The sequence below is a fragment of the Leptopilina heterotoma genome, unplaced genomic scaffold (genome assembly GCF_015476425.1).
Source record: "Leptopilina heterotoma isolate Lh14 unplaced genomic scaffold, ASM1547642v1 Lhet_27, whole genome shotgun sequence".
Taxonomy (NCBI): Eukaryota; Metazoa; Arthropoda; class Insecta; order Hymenoptera; family Figitidae; genus Leptopilina; species Leptopilina heterotoma.
The window spans coordinates 1,346,722-1,369,370 of NW_025110978.1; the positions used below are offsets into that span (position 1 = coordinate 1,346,722).

At 23.3% G+C, this 22,649-nt stretch overlaps 3 protein-coding genes across 5 annotated transcripts; all 3 read right to left on the minus strand.

Moving 5' to 3' along the window:
- Window positions 1-350: 350 nt before the first annotated feature.
- LOC122503781 (nascent polypeptide-associated complex subunit alpha) lies at window positions 351-6,171 on the minus strand. The gene is made up of 6 exons (XM_043614464.1): window positions 6,023-6,171; window positions 4,738-5,004; window positions 2,024-2,143; window positions 1,718-1,813; window positions 1,475-1,633; window positions 351-914 (listed from the first exon to the last, which is right to left on the minus strand). The coding sequence occupies exons 2-6, from the start codon at window positions 4,990-4,992 to the stop codon at window positions 900-902; spliced, it is 645 nt and encodes a 214-aa protein (XP_043470399.1). The 5' UTR covers window positions 4,993-5,004; window positions 6,023-6,171; the 3' UTR covers window positions 351-899.
- A 1,401-nt stretch (window positions 6,172-7,572) lies between these two features.
- Window positions 7,573-14,734, minus strand: LOC122503782 (endoplasmic reticulum junction formation protein lunapark-B). Of its 2 annotated transcripts, none has more exons than XM_043614465.1 (10): window positions 14,223-14,734; window positions 13,281-13,322; window positions 13,008-13,195; window positions 11,020-11,206; window positions 10,866-10,913; window positions 10,406-10,658; window positions 9,913-10,077; window positions 9,624-9,815; window positions 8,184-8,282; window positions 7,573-8,045 (listed from the first exon to the last, which is right to left on the minus strand). In XM_043614465.1, exons 1-10 carry the CDS (start codon window positions 14,247-14,249, stop codon window positions 7,948-7,950), a joined length of 1,299 nt encoding a protein of 432 aa, XP_043470400.1. In that variant the 5' UTR covers window positions 14,250-14,734; the 3' UTR covers window positions 7,573-7,947. The 2 variants fall into 2 exon arrangements, with proteins under 2 accessions (XP_043470400.1, XP_043470401.1); XM_043614466.1 differs by having other exon boundaries at window positions 10,902-10,913; window positions 14,223-14,732.
- A 742-nt stretch (window positions 14,735-15,476) lies between these two features.
- LOC122503770 (acyl-CoA Delta(11) desaturase-like) lies at window positions 15,477-22,477 on the minus strand. Of its 2 annotated transcripts, none has more exons than XM_043614449.1 (7): window positions 22,320-22,477; window positions 21,309-21,584; window positions 20,648-20,778; window positions 19,077-19,282; window positions 18,654-18,842; window positions 16,452-16,545; window positions 15,477-16,372 (listed from the first exon to the last, which is right to left on the minus strand). In XM_043614449.1, exons 2-7 carry the CDS (start codon window positions 21,577-21,579, stop codon window positions 16,187-16,189), a joined length of 1,077 nt encoding a protein of 358 aa, XP_043470384.1. In that variant the 5' UTR covers window positions 21,580-21,584; window positions 22,320-22,477; the 3' UTR covers window positions 15,477-16,186. The 2 variants fall into 2 exon arrangements, with proteins under 2 accessions (XP_043470384.1, XP_043470383.1); XM_043614448.1 differs by having other exon boundaries at window positions 22,316-22,477.
- Window positions 22,478-22,649: the final 172 nt, after the last annotated feature.

A 22,649-nucleotide genomic window follows, 5' to 3' on the forward strand; every position in this document is an offset into this window, starting at 1 on the left:
TAAACATTATTGCATTCAAATAAATTCTGCAATTAAATAAATTTAATTTTAAAAATAAAACAAATAAATTTTTATTTAAATCAATTACAATTTTGAACCAATAAACTCAGTATTTGAAACAACTAATACTAATTTAATTGACTTGAATAAAAAATATTTATTTTTTAATAGACAAGTAATCGTTTACTTGAATTAAATTCGTTTTTTAAGTTTGTAATTTTTTATCTAAACAAATTTAAACTTAAACTTACTTTACAAATTTGAAAAAATTAAAATTAAAATTATAAATTTTTAACTTTTGTAACAATTTTTTTTTACAAAGAAGGTTTTGATGAACGAAATATTCGTCGTTTTTCAGAAATTAATAATTTTTATTGCATAAATTAATTTTGACTGCTTGAAAACAGAACCTTGCTGTCATCTGTATTACAAACTCCGAACTAGTCATAAATTTCGAAAACGTAAAATCTCACATTATCCACTGTAGGTTATACAATATTTCCTAAATTCATGAATTCGAAATATTTTCCAAATATTAAAAATCAAAGAACAGTCATTTTTTTTACAAGTTTCATTATTTTACTTGCTACAAAAAAAATGCCTCATTTTTTGCACGATTTGAAGACAAATTAAAAGTTTATTTTTTTTTACTGAATTTGTGTATATACATGAATTTTTCTTCTTCATTCGAGACCAAAAATTGTTGAATGTTGAATTTACTTCGTCAAGGAAGTTAATAATGGATAAGGGGATTGAAACAAGGGGGAAAGGGAAAGAGCGCGAGAAAGAAAGAAAGAGAGAGAGAGAGAGAGAAAGTGATTAGTTGATACACAAATAAAAGAATGGCCTCATTGTGAATTATAATGTACCGTAGCCTATTATGCTTCAAAATTGTTTCATCACATCGTCAGCTCCTGTTAACAGAAAAAAATAGGTAATTATTTTATTGATTCTAGAGCAACAAGAAGTAAATTTAAATTAAATTGATAGTATAGTCAGTCTGCCAAGGTTTTCAACAGTTCTCAATTAATGACTGTGAAATAAAATAGCGAAACCTTCACAATGATCATCATATTGGCATTTTTTAATTAAATATTTAAGTGAATGTTTATTATATTTCTTTGCTGAATCATTTTTTATTTACTTAAATTTATTCATATTTTTATTATATTACACGCGGAAAAAAGCTTTACCTGAAACAGATATAAATTTTACTATAATAGCAAAATTTTCAGCTTTTTTGAGACTTTCGCTATATTACAGAGAAACTTATCGTTGTTCCAGATAAAGCTTTCTTTCCGTGTATTATATATTCTTGTTCAAAGCCGAAAGACACGAACTATGTATAATAAATAATAAAATATATATTTTACATTATATTTATAATATAATATACCATTTAAATATTTAAAAAATATTTTAGTCAAAAAGTTTGCAAATTAAAATCTTTGAGTAGATGAGAAAATTAAAATACCATTATGGCGTTGACAATATCATTTTGGTTATTCTTGAGAGCTCTGATCGCTTTCCCTCGCGAGACATTCGCTTGACTCATTACTAGGTCAATATCCTTTTCTTCGACGCCCGCTTCATCAACCTCTTCCTCTGACTCTTCTTGAATTGGTGCCACAACCTATCGAACGAACAAATAATTATGTAAAAAAGAATTTCCTTTTACTTCAAATGCTTTATATTTGAATAATTTCGTATTAATTACCGTCGTACTGCCACCTGCTTCAGTTGCTGTGATAACTGGCGGTTCCTTGAACTTCTCAGCTGCCGCCACCTGGGCTTGCTGGCTAAGATCTTCAATCTAAAAGAATATCAATTTCAAATTAGTTATTTCGATTTTCAAACCCGTAATTAAATAAATACATCTTTTTTTTTGCTTTTTATTCACACGTAAAAGAAATTTATACTTCGTGTGAATGAAAACAAAGCAAATAAAAAAAAATAGTAAATAATAAAGTAAAACTGAAAATCAAAGATAGAATAAAATATTTTGTATAGAGAATTCAATTACTTTGGCTTCGCCGAAAACGATATAAGTGTCCGAAGCTGGGTTTTTAAGGACGTCTGGTTTGTTGATAACGAAGAGAATATTTTTGGACTTGCGAATTGTCACTCTGTTAACGCCTTGCACCTGAAAATGAAAAATTCATTTTACTCTCTATTTTTAAATGCGCTCGAAAGTGCTTTATTTCAAAATGGAAAACTATCAGTCTGCCAAGGTTCTCTACACGTTTCGATTACGACTGTGAAATTGAAAAGCGAAACCTTCACATTTATCATCATTTAAATTTTTTTTCATGACTGCTAAACTCCAAAATATTTTACTTCCAAAACATTAAAAATTCAGAGAAATATTTCTATTATTAATATCACAATACAATTTAATTGTATTATTATTACATAATTATGTTATTAAATAATTATATTATTCAGGGTTGTTACAGGTCAAAGAAGTTAAGAAATTCAGGATTTTTATTAAAAGTAGTTGAAAAAATTAAATTTTTAGAATTTTAAATAACTTTATTCTTGAAGAACTTATCATAAAATTATTTAATGTATAATTTCATTTAAATATTTCAAAATTAAATGAATTTTAAAACAGTTGCGTTTACAATTTTCACAAATAGATGAACTTCAAAGGGTTTTAATTAAAACTTTTATAAAATTTCAATTATTAAAAATAATGAATTTATACAAGAATTTTAGGTAAAAACACTAAAAAAAAATTTTAATTTTGGAAAAATTACAAATGATTGCAGAAATTCAATTATTCTCAAAAGTCATAAAATTCTTCGCAGAAATTAAATTATGTTAAAAATTTTTTAAACATTCTCGACAAATAAATAATTTTCTAAATAATAAAATTCTTCTCAGAAATTCAAATATTTTCAAAAATTTTAATAAAATTTATGGCAAAATTTCAATTATTTTTTTTTAATTTTCCAATTACATAAATGATTTTCAACATCTATTATTTTAATAAAATGTTCGACAAGAATTTAATTATTTAAAAAAATTTTAATAAAATCCTACGCAAACCTTTAGATATTTTTTCAAATAATAAAAATTTCACAGGAATTCAATTATTTTCAAAAGTAAGAAATTTCTTCGCAAAAATTCAAATTATGTTTAATTAATTTCATAAATAATAAAAATTTCATAGGAATTCAATTTAATTATTTACAAATTTATTATAACTTTTCTTCGCAATAATTCGATTATTTTAGAGCTGTGCAAAATAATTCGAACCGAACTGTTCGAATTTTTTCGCCTAGTTCGAATGTCGAAAATTCGACATTCGAGTTAGCTTAGTTCGAATGTCGGTTTTTCGACATTCGAACTAGCCCAGTTCGGATGTCGAATATTTGACATTTCAGCGCCCCAAAACCGAACTAAACTCGGTTCGGTTCGAATTTTGCACAGCTCTAGATTATTTTCATAAAAAATAAAAGTTTTTATAGGGATTCGATTATTATAATAAATAATAAAATTCTTTTTAGGATCTCAATTATTTTCAAAAATAATGAAACTCATAGCAGAATTTCAATTATTTCCAATGCAATTTTATTCAAATTTTTAAAAAAATGTAATTATTCTTAAAAAATTTTATTAAAATTCGTCGAAAGAATTCAATTATTTAAAAATTTGTTGATAGAATTCTTTATGAGAATTCAATTTTAAGGAACATTCAATTATTCAATAAATCATCATTGCGTAAATTTTTAGAAATAATTGAATTTTGATAAAGTTTCATATTAAAATCTTTGAAAATTTGAATTTTTCATACTTTTTTAGTTATACTTTTTAGTTTTAGCTAACAATTCTGTAGAATTAATTTTTTTTTTAAAAAGGGACCGTTCAAAAAATACGTAACGCTTTTTGGGGGGAGGGGGGGTCGAGCTATTTGTTACGGTCAGTAGAAAAAATGGCGCTAATGTATACAACATTGCGTTACATGGGGGGAGGGGGGGTCCAAATTTCCGAAAAATAGCGTTACGTATTTTTTGAACGGCCCCTAAAGTGTATTTGAATTTATTTGAAGTTTCTATTTTTTACTAGGTATATATTTAATTGAACAATTTCCGGATAATCAAAATTGCATGAAATTCAATTGTAAACAAATTAATATGAAAATTTTCAAAGAAGTTTTGCAAAAATTATTAAAAATAATTGATTTAAAGAAGAATTATAAAATAATTTTGAATAAGTTACAGTAACAATATTCTTATAATATAAAATAATGATTTTATCACTCGATCAACTTTAATTATTATAAAACATGAAAAAATCGATCAATTTTATCATGTTTTGTAATAATATTCTTATAAGTTTTTGAATTTCAAAAAGGTTTGAATTTAAAATTGTTGAGAATCTTAATTTCTATTTAAAAATGATTAAATATTTATTTAAAAAAGAAGTTATTGATGTTTTCGAATAATTTCACTTTTGAAGAAATTTGTAAATAAATGTAATAGAACATTTTTTGGAGTATCTAATAATTTTTGGAGTGAATCAGAATATTCTTTAGGGTCAGGGAAAATGGCAAAATTTTTTCTGGAAATCAGGAAAAAACAAAATTAAATTTTTGTAGCAACCCTGTTATTGAATAATTATATTAATTAATAAATAATTGTATATTTTATTATGAAGTAATTATTTTAATTTCATTAATAAACCATTAAGATTATTATTAAAATTAATCTCAATTAAATGCAATTTTCTTACTGGTTTCAATCCCAATTTACTCATGAGTTTTCGGGCCTTTTTCTCGCCTCGGCTTTGTTTCGCCTTCGACACAATGTCAATGGGAAGTCCAGTGACAGTGGGTCTTGGAAAGCCGACAGCATCTTCTGTCGCGGCGTCTTCCAATTCAGGAATAGTGTCATCTGAATCTGAATCACTTCCTGATCCAGCTGCTGCAGCCTCCACTTTGGTAGGCTCAGACGTCGCAGCCTTGTCCAATTCAGTTAATTCTGGCATTTTTTTTTAAGTCTGCAAAAATTCAATATAATTGCAATAATTAAAATACCACAAGAATTAAAATCATCGCCTTCTCGCAAATTACTCGCGAGTCCAAGGCATGTTACTCCCAACGGAAAAAAATTTGAAATTTCACAAATATAACAAAATACACTCAAACAACTGATAAGAGAGATTACATGAACAAACAAGACAGTATTTCCTGAAAATTTTTAAAAATTCAAAAATCTTTAAAAATTATTAAAATCCATCAAAAACCATTAAAAACAATTAAAATACTCTTCAGGGTAATATATCCACTTGCATTAAAGAAACAACTGAGTGATTAGAAAGTAATTAACGAAAAAAACCGAAGGTAATCAAGAAAGCTAAATATAGAACAGTATTAACTTAGAGAATTTAAATTTTATTTTACTCCCATCTTTTATAACATAAGAAATATTTTTTTCTAGAAAACTGAAGTAAACCAAGAACCCCATAGAGCGGCACGTGTTCCATATATAACCATTCATCCCCACCCCACTCTTAAACCAACTATAATCATATACGAGTTCGATTCTCTTTTTAAGGAAACTTGTCGAATTTATAATTATTCGCTGACTAATTATAAATTTCAACCGAAATCACACAAAGTACAACATTAAATCCACCAGATGCATACGAAATCAACAATTAAAGGCGGTTTTTATTATGGCGCCTAACAAAGCAACGAAAAGTATAACGTGATTTACACCGGTTTCCCCAATGATTGCAAATTTTCCCTTTCTCACATTAATCTCTTGACAAAAAATATCCCCATAGATAATATTCATTATAAATGAATGTTAAATAGTTGACGAATAACGAATTATGATGCTAAATGCTTGAGAAACAAGATAATTCATATATCATTTCAAGACTAACATTGTGGTTGGTGGGGAAAAAAATCGCGCACTTTTGTTAAAAATAGCAATATTGATTAATAAATTATCAAGCAATTTGGAATTTATCTTACATTTACTCAGGATGTTGATTAAAATAAAGGATTTACCTTGTAAAATAATTTGTCGTTCAACGATCACTTTACAGAGACTTTAATCTCTTCACAGTTTACAGTGACACTGAGGTTAGTTTTCATGAGAGATTAAAAAGAACCGTGACTTTAGGAACACTCGATTTTTTCATTGGTTGCCTATTTCTTTGACTTTTGCCTCAGCCAATCAGAATTTATGCCTGGAAATGTAGTCCAATATTATGCGTACAAATGAAAATGTGGAACGACCTTCAAAGGTTCAAAGTGCGATAAATGGCGCGAAATATGAATTTCATTTTTATTCAAATTTATTTAAATAAATATTTTTAAATAAAAAAGTAAAATATAAATTCACCAGTTAACAAAAAGGTATGTAAATAAATTCCCCAATTTTTGATTAATAGACTATTTATTATTATTTAAAAATATTTCCTTCGTTGAGAAAAATTACGAAGTTTTTTTTTTTAATTAAATAAATGAAATTGATTACACAGAAAAACTATTTAGCGATTGGAGATTCGTCGATTGTATGACAAATTAATCCAAGGATCAATTTTTCAGTCTATTTTTTTCTTTTCTTTTTTATTGATAAATTAATTTAATAATTTTTTTTTCAATATTTTATGGCAAATAATATTGCCTAGATTAATACTAGCGCAAAATTCTTAAATAGTTTACAATTATCAGTTTTGAATATTCAACATAGCGTAAAAAAAAATGAGAACTATTATTATTTTAATTACTTGTGCTAAATTGTGTACGAAATTGTGATACAAGTTTTACATTAAAAATCGCGACATTAAACGTTTATTAACAATCATACACATAAATGAGAGAATGTCAAATAAATAAAATTATTGAATCTACTTGAATTATATAATAATATGCACTCGACGATTCTTTGTAATCCTATTTCTTGTTTAACGTAAGAAAAATTATATCACAATATTTATTCTAATATATTATAAACATAGTTGAATATCCCAAAAATATATTTTTATCGAAACCCATAGTAACATTTTTTTTTAACGTAGTTTTTTTTATTTATAAATAAACAAATAAATTTATAAATAAAACTAAATACAAAAACACACACGAGATAACTCAATTTAACAAAGTTTTAAATTAGATTTAATTTTCTATTGTCCTTATTCATGTAAATTTGACTTTTTTTTTATTTTTCATTCTTAATTCCCTGATTATTATTAATATTATGTACAAGTTTTATGTTTGAATGATTTTTTTTTCTATAGTTTCCAAAAGTGTAAAATACAAAAATGATTTTTGAAAACATTTTGAAAAATGCATTTTGCTTTCTAAAAATACAAATTTGATTTTGCTCAACAATTTTTTTTTCTTTCTTTCTTTTTTTTATGTAAAACATTTTTCAGTGTACATTTTTTAAACTTAAATCATTCTCTAACATTTTTTTTGTGTAAATAATCTTTTATGTGCAAAAAAGATTTTGCCAGTGCACAACACTTTTATGTGTACCTATAATATTTTTTATGCAAAACATTTTTTTTATATATATGCAAATTATTTTTTTCATGTGTGAAATAATTTTCTTTCTTTTTTTTTTGAATTTACGAATTTTTCCTTTTTTTTAACTATAAACTTTTTCATTATGCGATAAATTTCTTTGAGCATTTATAGTAAACAAGAGAATTTTCTAGTCATATTAATAGTGCCGTGGCCTTTAATATTTCGTCAATTTTATTAACTTCTTTTTTTCGATGAAAAATTCATTTGAGATAAATATTCGAGAAATATTTTGCATGTTATTTTCTTGCTTACAAAAACACATTCAAGTGTGCCTATAAAATATAGAAGATCAATATTCATCACATTCAAGAATTGACCTTTTGAATGAAAATGGTACATTTTGTGGATTTTCTCTCAAAAATCGAGACAATTAAATTATATGGATAATTATAATTTAGTTACTTTAGTGGAGATTGATCGACCTCCATTACTTCACTCTGTGATTCCTCTCTAACTTGCTCGATTCTTTCCTCTTCATTTCCAATTGGACTTTCGCCTATTTTTTTGTAATTAAAGTTTAATTCAATATATTTTCAATATATTTTTTTATTTTTATTATTTTTAATAATAGAAATAATTATATTTAATTTTAAATTAATTTTATGCGACTAAGTTTAGAAAAAAATTAATTTACCTGTATCCTTTTCTCCCGCTTCTTCTTCTTCTTCTTCTTCTTCGAATGTTTCACTTTCTGGCGTTTCGACAGGTTTTTCGACTACTTCAATGTCCGAATCTGTAAGAAAGAAAATACACTCGTTTATTTTATATTTATTGTTGATTTGTAAATTTCTACTAGTACCGGCTTCGTACTCGTTAATCAATTTAAAAAATTAGTCAGAGAAGCAGGCGCAATGCCTGCTTCTCGTGGCATTAAAATGACCCGTGTACGTTTTTAAATCTCGAAAAATTTTTTACGAATTGAACTATTTTCAACAAATTTTAATTACAATTTTTCAACTACCTCATTTTTTCAGAATTTCTAAATTAAATTATTCAAAACTTGAATAATTTTCTGTTAAAATAATATTTAAAGACTTATTGTTATTTATTTTTCAAAAAAAAAATTTATTTTTATTAATTTAAGTGTAAAACATTCTAAAATTTAATTACTTTAAAAAGAATTACAACTGTAATTCTTCCAAAATTCAAATATTTTTTAGAATTTTTCAAAATAAATATTTAAATATTAATTATATTATTTTTTACAGCAATTAAAATTCTCAAAGATTTAAATTTGAAAACCTTTTGAAATTTAATTGTTTCTGAAAATTTCTACAATAAAGTTTCTAATAGACAATTATATTCTAAAATTGTAATTTAAATTCTTTTTTAAATCAATTTTTATCTGAATTCAGCTACAAGAATTCAATTGTTTAAGTACAAAAGTAAATAATTATTAAAATAATTAATTATTTTTAAAAATTGCAACTGTAACTCTTTAAGGTGTTTTCAAAATTTTGATGGTGAGAAAGAAAATTCAAAGAGAATTTAAGGTCGTCAATAATTTGATATTTTTCTACTATACTTTGGGTAAAATTTGTTCTCTTATTTCTCTGTTCTGTGAGATCAGTAGATTTTTTTTATTCTAATAGAATAAAAGAAGGAATTATTTTTCAAAAAAGATGCTAAAAAATGTTAAATAAAAAATATTAACTTGTGAATTAATTAATGTATTGGAATTTTAATCAATTGTAGTTTTTTTATCAACAGTTAAAGCTTTAATAATTAAAAATTGTCATCGAGAGAATTTTGAATCTACTAAAATTTGATTAGATTAGATTAAATTACATGCATTTGGATTAATAAAGTTAAATTCAGTAACAAAAATTTTATAAAGCTATTAATGAAACAAGAAGAATAGATAATTCTTGAATTTACTATTATTTTGAAGAGAACAAATATTAATTTTTTTATTTCAACTATCAGCGCGTTTAATCTAGTGCAAGTTCTCAAAAAAGTAGTTTTTAGTGGCATAAATAAAAAAAAACATCTAAATTGTAGCAAATCATAAAAAATAGTAGTAAATAGTAGGTTTTAGTAGAAAATTCTAGTAGGTTTTAGTACTGAAACTTACCAGTTTCCGAAGGACTGCTCGACCCGTCATTGTCTGAGCTTTTTGGAGCTTGTAAATTTGTACCTAGATTTGCCATTGTAAGCGATGTTATTGAGGATGAACTCAAGGGATTATAGTCCCAGTCCAATTTAGGAGCCGATGGTTTTTGTTTTCGTGCTGGATTCCAAAAATTACAGTAGCAGCATTTAAATCCTATGAAAAAAATTAAACAATATATAAATATCAATTTTTTCAATTTTTTAGTATTAATGGATCATAATTTAGTTTTGACATTTAGTTTCGCAATTACCGAAATATTCGAATTCTTCCTTCAAAGCCATTCCATTATGCGATTCACATTGACGACAAATCAATGCGTATCGATTCGATGGACCATCTCCAACTAGATACTCGACAAGTTTATCTAAATAGCTTCTCTGCTGTGGAAGTATTGGCCGAGGAAGTGGAGTTCCAGCTAAAATTTAAAAACGAAAAGAAAATTTACATATTAATAAATATTTTTTGGAATATTTCAATTCTATTTTTTAAATATATTCAAATTTATAAAATCAGACTTTTGTCTACGCATCGCTCAAAATTAATTGGAGCTTAAAAAATACTACTCAAAAAAATACGTAGAATTTTAAATAATAATATTTGCATATAATTATTATTTAAATCTATAATTAGATTTTCTTTAACTGTCAAAATTATTAGAATTAATAAATTCGATAAATTAATAAATTTTCCTTTAAATATATTTAAAAAATTTGCGAATGTTTTATTAAAAGAAAAGTAATTACTGGGACCGGTTGTTGGTGCATTGTTTGCCCTAATTGGCTGATAACTCGACGACGCAAGGGGAGATGCGAGAGGTGAACCAATGGCTGTAGTATATGGTCCAATATTTGATAATCTACCGGTTTGAGCAGCGTTTGATGTAAGTGCCCTTCGTCTCAATTCAGAAACACCGGATGGAAGAACTGGTCCAGATGTTAGCGGAGTATTTGTTCGACGAGGCGTTTCTGCACTTGACGAAGTTATGGAATAATTCGGCTGCAATAAATAATAATTACAAATCAGCATTAAAACAATTTTTACTAACTGTAAATAATTAGTTATTTACATTTATTTTCTATTTTTTATTATTTAAAATTTGTAAAATTTTCTTTTTCTGGAATTTACAAAATGTCTACCTTTTTAAATTTCGGCAAATAGTTCAAATTTTCATTGAATTTAATTTTTTTTTTTAATCTACATTACCTGGTGTAATTTCACTTTATTGTTTTTTTCACTAACCTGAGGCGAGAGCTGTAAAATAAAGTACTTTTTATTAGGATACTTTTTTAAGGATTAAAAAAAATTATAGAAGTAGAAAAAAATTGCAATAAATGTCGAATTGTTTTGCTAAACTTACGGGAGACATTCGCAATTGATCAGGTGCGAACTTTAATAAAATTTCTTTGGCTTTCCTGTAGGTTTCAGTCTCCGTTACTTCATCCAAAATTTTCTTCTTATCTTTCTGCATTGATGATAATTTCTCCTCATTTCTTCGAAGCTTACGTTTATAATACCAAGATACCAATTTCTTGACAAATATTATCCTAGAACGAGAAAAATAATTAGTTTTAGTTAGTTAATAATTAATTTTACATGGTGCCAAAAAATTTTTTTTTTTCTGACTTTTCCTTGATTTTCAGACAAAATTTTGACTTTTTCCCTGAGCTTAAAGAATATTCTGATTCACTCTAAAAATTATTAGATACTCAAAAAAAAAAGTTCTATTACATTTATTTACAAATTTCTTTTATTGGAAAATTATTCGAAAACATCAATAACTTCTTCAAATTTATTTTCATCATTTCAATTCAATTATTATTTTCTAGAATTTTTAACAAACATTCTTCCTTAAATCAATTATTTTTAATAATTTTTAAAAAAGTTCTTTGAGAATTTTTAAATCTATTTGTTAACAATTCAATTTTACGAAACTTCGATTATTCGGAAATTCTTCAATTAAATAGGTACATATTAGAAATTAAAAACTTTAAATAATTGCAAGAAAAAATTCAATTAAACTTTTTCAAAAAAATTAATTCTACAGAATTATTAGTTGAAAGTATGAAAAATTCCGATTTTCAAAGATTTAATTTGAAACATTTTCAAAATTTAATTAGTTCTAAAAATTCACGTTATAATGCTTTTAATATTTAATTATTATCTAAAATTATAACTGAAATTCATTTTTAAATCAATTTTTATTAAAAAATTCTACGAAATTTAAATTATTTAACTACAAAAATAAATAATTTATTGAATAACTAAATGTTTTCTAAAATTGAATTTTCATAAAGAATTTTATTAACAGATTTTTAAATAATTGGATTTTTTTGACGAATTTTAATAAAATTTTTAAGAATAATTATATTTTTCGAGAAATTTGATTAAAATTATATTAAATATAATTTATGAAAATAATTGAATTCCAAAATAGAATTTTATTATTTATGAAAATAATTGAATCCCTGTAAAAAATTGTATTATTTATGAAAATAATTGAATTATTGCAAAGATAGATATTTATAAAAAATTTGTGAATAATTAAATTTCTGTGAAACTTTTATTATTTAAGAAAGTAATTAAATGTTTGCGTAGAAATTTATTAAATTGTTTTTTAAATAATTGAATTCTTTTGGACAATTTTATTAAAATAGTAAATATTGAAAATCATTAAATTGGAGAAAATTTTTGAAAATAATTGAATTTCGTTGAAGAATTGTATTATCTATAAAGATAATTGACATTTTTAATAATTAATTAAATGTATATTAAAGAATTTAACTTATTTCAGAAGAATTTGAATTATCACAATTTCTCAAAAATCTAAGTTCTTTAAAATTTTTTATTAAAACCTTTTGATGTTCATCTATTTATGAAAATTGTAAACACAACTCTTTAAAAATTCAATTAATTTGGAAATATTTAAGTAAAACTATTCATTAAATAATTTATAAGTTCATAAATCATAAAATTTTATGATAGTTCTTCAACAATTAAGTTATTTAAAATAAATTATTATCAGAAATAGAAAAAATTGAAGGTTTTATATTAGAATTCGTGGTAATTTCATAGTTTATAAGTCAGACAAAAAAGATTTAAAAAATTCAGAATTTTCTTATAAATTCTAAAAATATAATTTTTTCCAGTACTTTTAATAAAAATCCCTGACTTTTCTCTGATTTCCCTGACCAATTCTGTGGCAACCCTGTTTTATCTAAAAATAATTCATTATTTACTCTTTTTCTTTATATTAAATTATTATATTAGTTTACCTACTATTCCTATATACTCTATTGATTTTATTTTAATATCTATAGCAGTATAGAGAAAAATAGAAAATCTTACAATATAGGAAAGATGAGCAGCGGCGTGACGTAAATTAATTGATCGTATGGCGATGTAGGAAAAAAATAGAAGTAACATGTTAATGCTGCTATTATGTACAGAATAACACTATAAGCAACTAAAGTTCCAACTATTTTTTTGTGCCTTTGTTCAGTAAAAAGTCCATATTTTTCGATTTCTTTGATATTCTGGAAAAGAATAATTTCAAGAAAAAATTCAATTAATTACTATTAAATGAAGACAAAAGAAATTTGTAATTTACTTCCACTGTACCTTGTCAAGATTTTCAAGAATCTCTATGGTTGTTTTCTTTTTCTGAAAAATAAATAATTTAATTCAATTATTTAAATTCAATAAAATAATAAAATTAACAATTCGAAAATTAAAAATACGTTTCTTGGATAAAAAAAAGTGTCTAAAATCCATAGAAGATAGCGGAAAATTCGAAAAATGACATGAAAATTAAGGGATGAATTTTTAATGAATAAAATTAGAAATTACGTGAGTAGAATAATTTTTTTTATAATGCAAAAGACTTGAATGTTAATTTATTTCCGACACCATTTCTTCTAAATATAGGCTTGACTTCATAATTGTCTAGTGCATCGGCACACAAAAGGAAGAATAGTGAATCATCAATTTGAATCATTAAAAAACTATTTTAAATATATTTTATTTAAGTAAAAAAAACTCTTAAGGCAAAATAATTTTAGAGGAGAAATTTACCGATAGTTTCTATATTAGAAAAAATGTCAACTATGTATTTTTATAAATTATATCTACATACAAATGTTCTCATTTTATATAATATAAAGAATTCCTAAATATAACAATTCAAGAGTTCATTGCCTATTGCTTTGTCATTGAATGACAATGTCTAATTTACATTTTAATACTTGTACATAAATTAATCGTCCAATTTCGAAAAATCATTCAATATTTTCTGATTTGAGCCGAGAAACAGAAATGTCAAAAACTATTAAATCCATATATTTTAAAAGTAATAATTTCTAATGATAGTACAAAGAAAGTAAAATTTGCAGATAAATAAATATTTATAATAACAAATAATATTAATAACAAATATTAAATTTTTCCTCAAAAAAAGATGATTTGTACGCGATGGAAAAAATTAGAATCCTAACCTTAAAAACATGATTCACCGGAAAATGATAATATAACAATTTTCAAATATTAAGAGTAAAATATACTTACACGAAATCTGGATACGATATTACCCATTTTTATAATTTCAAGTCAAAGATTTATTATTTCAAAGAATATTCCTTTTTTCATAGAAGCATATTGTTTACAAGCACGAATAATGGACTATTTCTCCTAAAAATTACAACTTAAACTTTATGTTAATTGTCATTTTCACCTCTCAATGAGAAATGCATTCAATGAGCTTCCAAATTTAAATGCCACAAAATTCAAGATATTTATAGAAAATAAAGACCTCCAAGCAAAATATATATTCGCGCAAATAAAATTTTGCGGTTAAGTTCAATCAAGTTCACCAAAATGTATAAAGCGTCTATAATTTCCTTTTCATTCCTTTTAAATATCACTTTTGAATGTAAAATAATTTATAAACTCAAGACAAATACAAATTTCATATGTAATAATACACAATTTTAAAAAAATTTATCACACAAAATCCATTTACGTATATATTTTTTTTCTCCACTTTTCTGGAGCCAGATTTCAAACGATATGAAAACGGCAAAACGAACAAAAAATCAAGTCAACACCAAAACTGCGCATGAGCGTTTTGCGCATCAATGCGCATAAATTATGCGCAATATAAACATTGAAAACCAGAGAGTTGAAAACAATTTTTTAATATTTAATTTAAACAATAAAATTACAAAAACTATTTTTAAAATAAAAGAATGAAGAGTAAATGAGTTTTTTTAAGATAAAATTAAAATGTTGAATGTCCTTTTGTTTTTTACTGTTTTTGATATTCTTTATTAATCTCGTAATCACTTTTTATGCAATAATGATGACTTTATCAATGAAAAATAAAGAGAAATTTAAAAATAACTTTTGATTTATCAATATGTAGGTGTTTTTTAACCATTTTCTTTTAAACTAAAATTTTATTTATGTCTTTTTGCATATTTGATTATTTGGAAAAAAACTTTTGAATTATTTTCATTGTAACAATTTATATTATTTTTTTTATTATTATGTTTATTATAAATTAAATCATTTTGTTTTATCTTTCATGTTTTTAAATTTTATTTTAAAGTATAAAACTAGTATTTATTAAAATTAATATTAAGACAGAATTGATTTTTTTCGATATAGAAAATAAAAATTGAAAGTTAAAGCAAGAAGGTTTTGAATTATTTTTAAGTTTTAAATTGTTAATAAATCAATTAACCAAAAAATTAATAATAATTTAAAAATTATTAATTAAATAATAAAATTAACAACAATGAGAGAAAAATTCTTTTAAAATCCATTGAGATTGCATTTTTATTTTTATATTAAGAATCCAAGTACAAAATACAATATGAGGAATTCTTGGGCAATCTCTATTTAAAAATTAAAAATAAAAATTTCAAATATTACAAACATTGGGAAATATGGAGTTTTTCGTTATACGATAAAATACTTATATTGAAAGTGTGTAGATACACTTCCTCTATTATTTTTAAATATTAAAAGAAAAGATTATCACTTTCTACAATTTTTTCACAGATATTTTTTTTAATTAGCAATTCACAAAATTGACTACTTTTAATGAAAAAAAAAATTCTTTAATTTTCTATCACTTGAAAAAAATTGTATCAATTTTTGGTTTTCATTCCTATAATGTTTTATACATTTTCAGTCTTTTTTCCTATATCAATCTTTGGTGGACCAAAAAAGATTTCATAAATTCTCATTGCGAATAGAATATAGATTTGTTTTACTAAATACTTCAATCGAATTTAATATAATCACTTGGAAAATTAGCATTTAAATAATAAGAAAGTAAATTGATTGATAGGGAAACAAAGCAAAATTAAGAAATAAAATTATACAAAAATTAAAATTAATTATTAAATTATAAATAAAATTCTAAGGGGGTGTAAAAATTGTTGAGACTCAAATTGAATTTTCGTAAAACAAATAATAAATTATTGAGAGAAAAATGAAAATTTCTTTTTTGGATGAAAATAGGTTTAGTGAGTAGCAATAGGTTCATGAACCTCTTTCCACAGAGGATGAGTGCCGTCTCCTTTATTCTTGCAAACAGATTCGATTAATTGCTTGGACGGTTGCCGTAAATCGTATGCCAAACCGAGTTTAGCACATAAATCGATAAAGCCCGTCGTTATATTCATTGAATAATCTCCAAGTTCTGCCGCCTAAAAGTGAAATGTTGAATTAAATTGAGCTAAAAAATAAATTCAAGAATTGAAAAATAATTTAAATTCTGCGACTTACCTTATAATCCCAAGGGAATGTATGATGATAATTATGCCAACCCTCGCCCAAGGTTACAATGGAGACAGCTTTGTGTTCCGTTGGAAAGATGTTCCTGTTGATTAAAATTTTATTTAGTCAAATTAGATTTTTTAATTGAAAACGAAAAAAGAAAATAAATATTCAAAGCTCAGACTTATTAAAAAATAGTAAAATACTCAGCAATAATTTTTAGAATTTACAAGAAAATTCTGAATTTTTGTGTCTTTTTTGTTTGTCTCATAAACTATGAAATTACCACGAATTCTAATATAAAACCTTCAATTTTTTCTATTTCGCATAATAATTTCTTTTTAAATATCTTAATTCTCAAAAAACTATCAAAAAATAATTACTTATAAATTATTTAATGAATGATTTTACTTCAATATTTCAAAATTAATTGAATTTTAAAAGAGTTACGTTGGCAATTTTGAATTAATTACAAATTTTAAAGAACTTAAATTTTTGAAAAATTCTAATAATTCAAATTCTTCTGAAATTAGTTAAATCCTTTAATATACATTTAATTAATTATTAAAAATAATGGATTTATAGAATAATTTTAGTTAAAAACACTAAAAAAAATTGAATTTTGCAGAAATTCAATTATTATTTTCTAAAGTAATCAAATTTTCCCCAATTCAATGAGTTTCAATATATCTAGTATTTTAATAAAATTTTCCAAAAGAATTCAATTCATTAAAAACTTTGATTATAATTTCTACGCAAATAGTTAATTATGTTTATGAATAATCAAAATTTCATAGAAATTCAATAATTTACAATTTTTTAAAATAATTTTCTTCGCAATCATTCAATTATTTTCATAAAGAATAAAATTCTTTTTCGAAATTCAATTATTTGCAAAAATAATACAATTTTTCGTAGAAATTCAATTATGTTCAAAATTTTTTTTAAATTCTCCTAAAAATTTGAATTATTTTCAAAAGTTTTCCTGAATTCAATGATTTTTAATATTTACTATTTTAATAAAGTTATCAAAAAGAATTCAAAAAATTGTATTAAAATTCTTCGCAAACATTTAATTGATTTCATAAATAATAAAAATCTTTTTAGTAATTGTATTATTTACATAACTAATAAAAGTAATCGCAGAATTTCAATTACTTTGAATATAATTTTAATCGAATTCCTCGAAAAATGTATTTATTATTAAAAATTTTAGTAAAATTTTCCAATGAATTCAATTATTTGAAAATTTGTTGATAAAATTCTTTGTGAGTATTGAATTCGGCGAAACATTCAATTATTCAATAAATTATTTTTTTTGTATTTAGAATTTTCTAGATAACAAATTTCTTTGTAGAATTTTCTAATAAAAATTGATTTGAAAATGAATTTCAATTAAAATTTTAGGTACCTAATAATTGAGTATTAAAAGCATTATTGCGTGAATTTTTAAAAATAATTGAATTTTGAAATGGTTTCAAATTAAGATCTTTGAAACTTTCAATTTTTCATATTTTTAACTAACAATTCTGTAGAATTAATTTTTTTTGAAAAAGTTGAATTGAATTTTTTTTTTTAATGTACATATTTAATTGAAGAATTACCGAATTATCGAAATTTCGTAAAGTTGAATTGTAAACAAATGGATTTGAAAATTCTTAAAGACCCTTTTCAAAAGTTATTGAAAATAATTGAAAGAAGAATTTTAGTTGAAAATTCTAGAAAGTAATACAAATTGAATTGAAATGATGAAAATAATTTTGAAAAAGTTACAGAAACAGTATTCTTATAATGTAAAATAATAATTTTATGACTCGGTCATCTTTATTAATTATTATACCTACATAAAACAAGAAGATATCAATCACTCCGAGTCGAAGACTCGGAGTGATTGATATCTTCTTGTTATATCTTCTTATTATATATTAATATTTTTATAAGTTGTTGAATTTCAAAAAGATTTGAATTTGAGTTTTAAAAATCTTTTGTTCTACATAGATGGAAAAATAATAATGATTAAATATTTATTTAAAAATGTCAGGGAAAAATAAAATGAAATTTTTGAGGTAACCCTGATTTTGGAATAATTCTTAAGGGCCAATATTAATATAGTTTTTTTTAAATTTATCCTTTTAACGATTTACGTAAAAAAATAAAACTTTAACGTAAAACGACTTCTTGAATTATGGAATACAAATTCATGTTTCTTACTTGTTGTAGGGCCTTTGATGACCCCATAAGTGAGCAAAGCTGTTGGCACTGAATGTCACGTGCAGTTGAAAAATGTAACGAATAAAGCATTGCGAAAGAATTGCATAGTACCAATTCTCATTCCAAGCGTACACTGGAACAATAGTGGGTAAAATGAAGCACAGCAAATATTTCCAAATTGTGAAATATCTATTTGGAAAACAAAAGAAAAAGAGAAAATTTTAATTAATAATTATTCAGAAATTAAAATAAATAACTACTTACAAAATAATTATTATTTGTATCAATTAACTAATTAAATAAATTTAATTTAATAACATTAAATTAAATAAACAAAGCTACTGAATTCACTAATTTTTGAAAAAAGTAAATTAATAATTTCGTAATTCATTAGTAATATATACAAATAATAGTGAAACTTACTTGTCTCCAAATTGCACAAGTGGATCTGCTTTGATATCACTAATATCGACTTGTCGCTTACGCCTAATCATTTCCGGATGTTTCTTCATCATTAACCAACCAATATGAGCAAAAAAGAATCCACGAGTTGGATTTGTTGGATCGCCATCAGTCTCAGCATATTTATGATGAAGCCGATGAAGTTTTACCCAATTTCTGATTGTAAACTGTAAAGAATTTTAGTTAAGATATTTTTTTTATTTTCACTCGATCACATTCATTATTTAATAACTATAGCAAATGTTATGTGCGCGGAACGTGATATTCAATTTACTATTGTTAAGCAAATTATAAAATTTTTTATTTTCAAATATAAATTTTTTAAATAATTTCATAATCAAAATTTAAAAAATTCACATATTAAGTATAAAATTAATTATTACTGTTCATATTTTTAAAAATTTTAATAAAATTTCACGAAAGAATTCAATTATTTTCTAAAATTTTAATAAATACTTCTAAAAAATTTAATTATTTTCAAAACAATTTTAATTGAATTCCTCGGATGAATTCAAATATTTAAAAAAAAATGTTTAACACATTTCGAAAAAATTCAATTATTTTTATAAATTGTAAAATTCTTCTCAAGAATTCAATTAAGTTTATAAATATTAAATTCTTTGTAGGAATTCAATTATTTTCAAAACAATTTTAATTGAATTTCTCGGATGAATTCAAATATTTTTAAATATTTCCATAAAATTCAATTATTTCCTAAAATTTGAATAAATTCTTCAATACAATTCAACTATTTTTATTAAATTATTTTTAATCCAATTTAAATAAAATTACACGAAAGAATTTAATTATTTTCAAAAATTTCCATAAAATTCAATTTCAACAAAAATTTAAAATTCTCTAAGAATAATTCAATTATTCTCAAAATATTTTTAAAAAATTCTATATAAAAATTAAATTACTTTCAATGCAATTTTTAAATATATTCGTCAAAAAAATTGAAAAAATTGAATTATTTTCAAAAAAAAAAAATTCTTGTGATGAATTCAATTATTTATTTTGAATATATTTAATTTTAATAAAATTCTTTAAAGAAATTCAATTATTTTCGAAACAACTTTAATTGAATTTCTCAAAAAAATTTCATTATTTTCAAATATTTCTATAAAGTTCTTCATAACAATTCAAATTATTTTTTAAAATTTTAATAAATTCTTGGAAACATTTAAATTTTTTTTATAAATAGTAGGTAAAATTCTTCCCAAGAATTCAATTATTTTCAATACAATTTTAATAAAATTCTTCTTCATAAAATTCAATAACAATGATAATTACTAAACTCAAAATAATTTTTTAGCAAAATAGACATAAAATACTTACACAAACATAAATTTGTTTGCAAAAAAAACAATTTTTTTATGAACAATGACCAAAGTTATAAAAAATAAATCATAACAATGAAGAAAATTTTTCAACGTAAAAATTGAGAATTTAAAAAAAAGACTTGATAAAATTTAATTATATGAGAATTTTCAAATAAAATTTAAGGAAAAAATTAATAGTTTCTGACTTACTGTGCCATTGGAATAGTAGAAAAAGAGCAACAACGCTCTCAATGGTGTCTTTGCTTTATAGGCTTTGTGTGAATATAAACGATGAGCACCTGCCGTTTCTCCAATTTTCGTGTAAGTGTAAACCCCCAACACTTAAAAAAAAGAATATTAATTAATTAATTTTTGAAAAATTTCCTTCTTTCAAATATAATAAATAAATTTGTAATATAATACTACATAATAGGTATTTCTATCTTAATTTACAATTTTTTATAAATTTATATTTTCATTTACACGAAGAACAATTTTTATCTAAAACAGCACCAAATTTCACTATATTAACGAAGTTTTTAGTTGCTTTAATTAATAGTTTCGCTATTCTAGAGAAACTTATCACTGTTTCAGGTAAAATTTATTTTCCGTCTATAATTTTAATATATAAATTGTAATGAAAATAAATAAGAAATTTACAAATAAATAAAATTATATTGATTAGGTAAATAAAAGTTTTCAAATAGAATAAATGAATAAAAAATTTGCAAATAATATAAATAAATAATACGTAAATAAAATAAATGAAAAAAATTGCCACTAAAGTAATTAAATAAAAAATGTGAATCTTTAAAGAAAAAGTTCGCTTTTTTTAGAAAAATATAATATAACTTTGCCATTGAAAACTTACTCCAAAGCGCTGTTAATTTGTGAGTGAGATAAGGAAACGTGAGGGCTCCATAAATTGCTATGCTGTGCCAGACAGCAAAGAAGATAATATAATTCCATAGCAATTGATTGTCAAACTCAAAAGGTCCCAATTTTGAAGGTTTTTGAAGTTCTATGCCGTCATATATTCCAGATTTAGCCTCACTCTTTTCTTTAACGTAAGTCTTATCTAATGGATTTGCTACCGACTTTGTCGTCTCTCCGACAGTTGCGTTTCCTATCGTCGGGGTCATTTTTCCTACAAAAATGCCATTTTCATTAATAAATATTGTAAAAGATTAATAATAATAATAATAATAATAAAAATAAAATATATTAATTACAAATATATCCTTAACTTAAGTTAATTATTTGCCAAAAATAAACTATTATTTAAAAAATTGTAATTATAATTTAAATAATAATTTTATTATTTTCCCTAAATTTAGTTTCGTCCTTCAGTCAATTTTTTTTTTTTTTTTTGTAACTTTAAGATTTCTGAATTTTTGTTTTGAATGTCAAGAACAACAAAATTCCAAAGTCACAGAAAAATTAACTGGAAGTCAAAACTAATGTAAATAATAACAAAGATCAATCTAAAAGAATATCTCATGAATAACAATGAAATATTATTTTGCTTAATAAAATGCACCACATGCAGAAGTAATATAAAAGTAATATAAAAATGGTAATTATTTTTAAATATTATTATTACCTAATTTATGTCTATAAGAAAAAGTTAATTAGCATAATTAAGTGTAAAATAATGCGAAACAGAATAATTATCAAACTGAACAAATTTGTACTTGTACTGAGACAAAAATTATATTTTATTAATAAAACGTTTGTTAATAAAATATTTATTAATAAAACATTTCTTCATAAAATATTTATTAATAAAATATTTGTTAATAAAACTTTTATCAATAAAATATGTTGATTAACATGAATTAATTATCTAGATATTTATTAATAAAGAATTTGTTTTACTTGCAATTTCCAGTTCTTCAGTGAGAATTCAAATCTCAAAAATTTATTAAAATCCATTAAAATAATTAATTTGAATGATAAAATATTTATTAAAGTGTAAAGTAAATTATTTGGAAATAGAAACACTATTCATAAATTGAAACTGAAGAGAATCTTCAAAAAGCTTGTGTATTTATTGTAAGACAAGCGCATGAGATTCTCGAGCTTGCCGTTGACTGACTTATCGGGGGAACAGCGCGGTAAAATTTTAAATAATAAATACAAGAAAAAGAATATTTAATTCATCATTTAATTAACTTGATTGGCAAATAATTGTCAAATAATTGCCATTGGA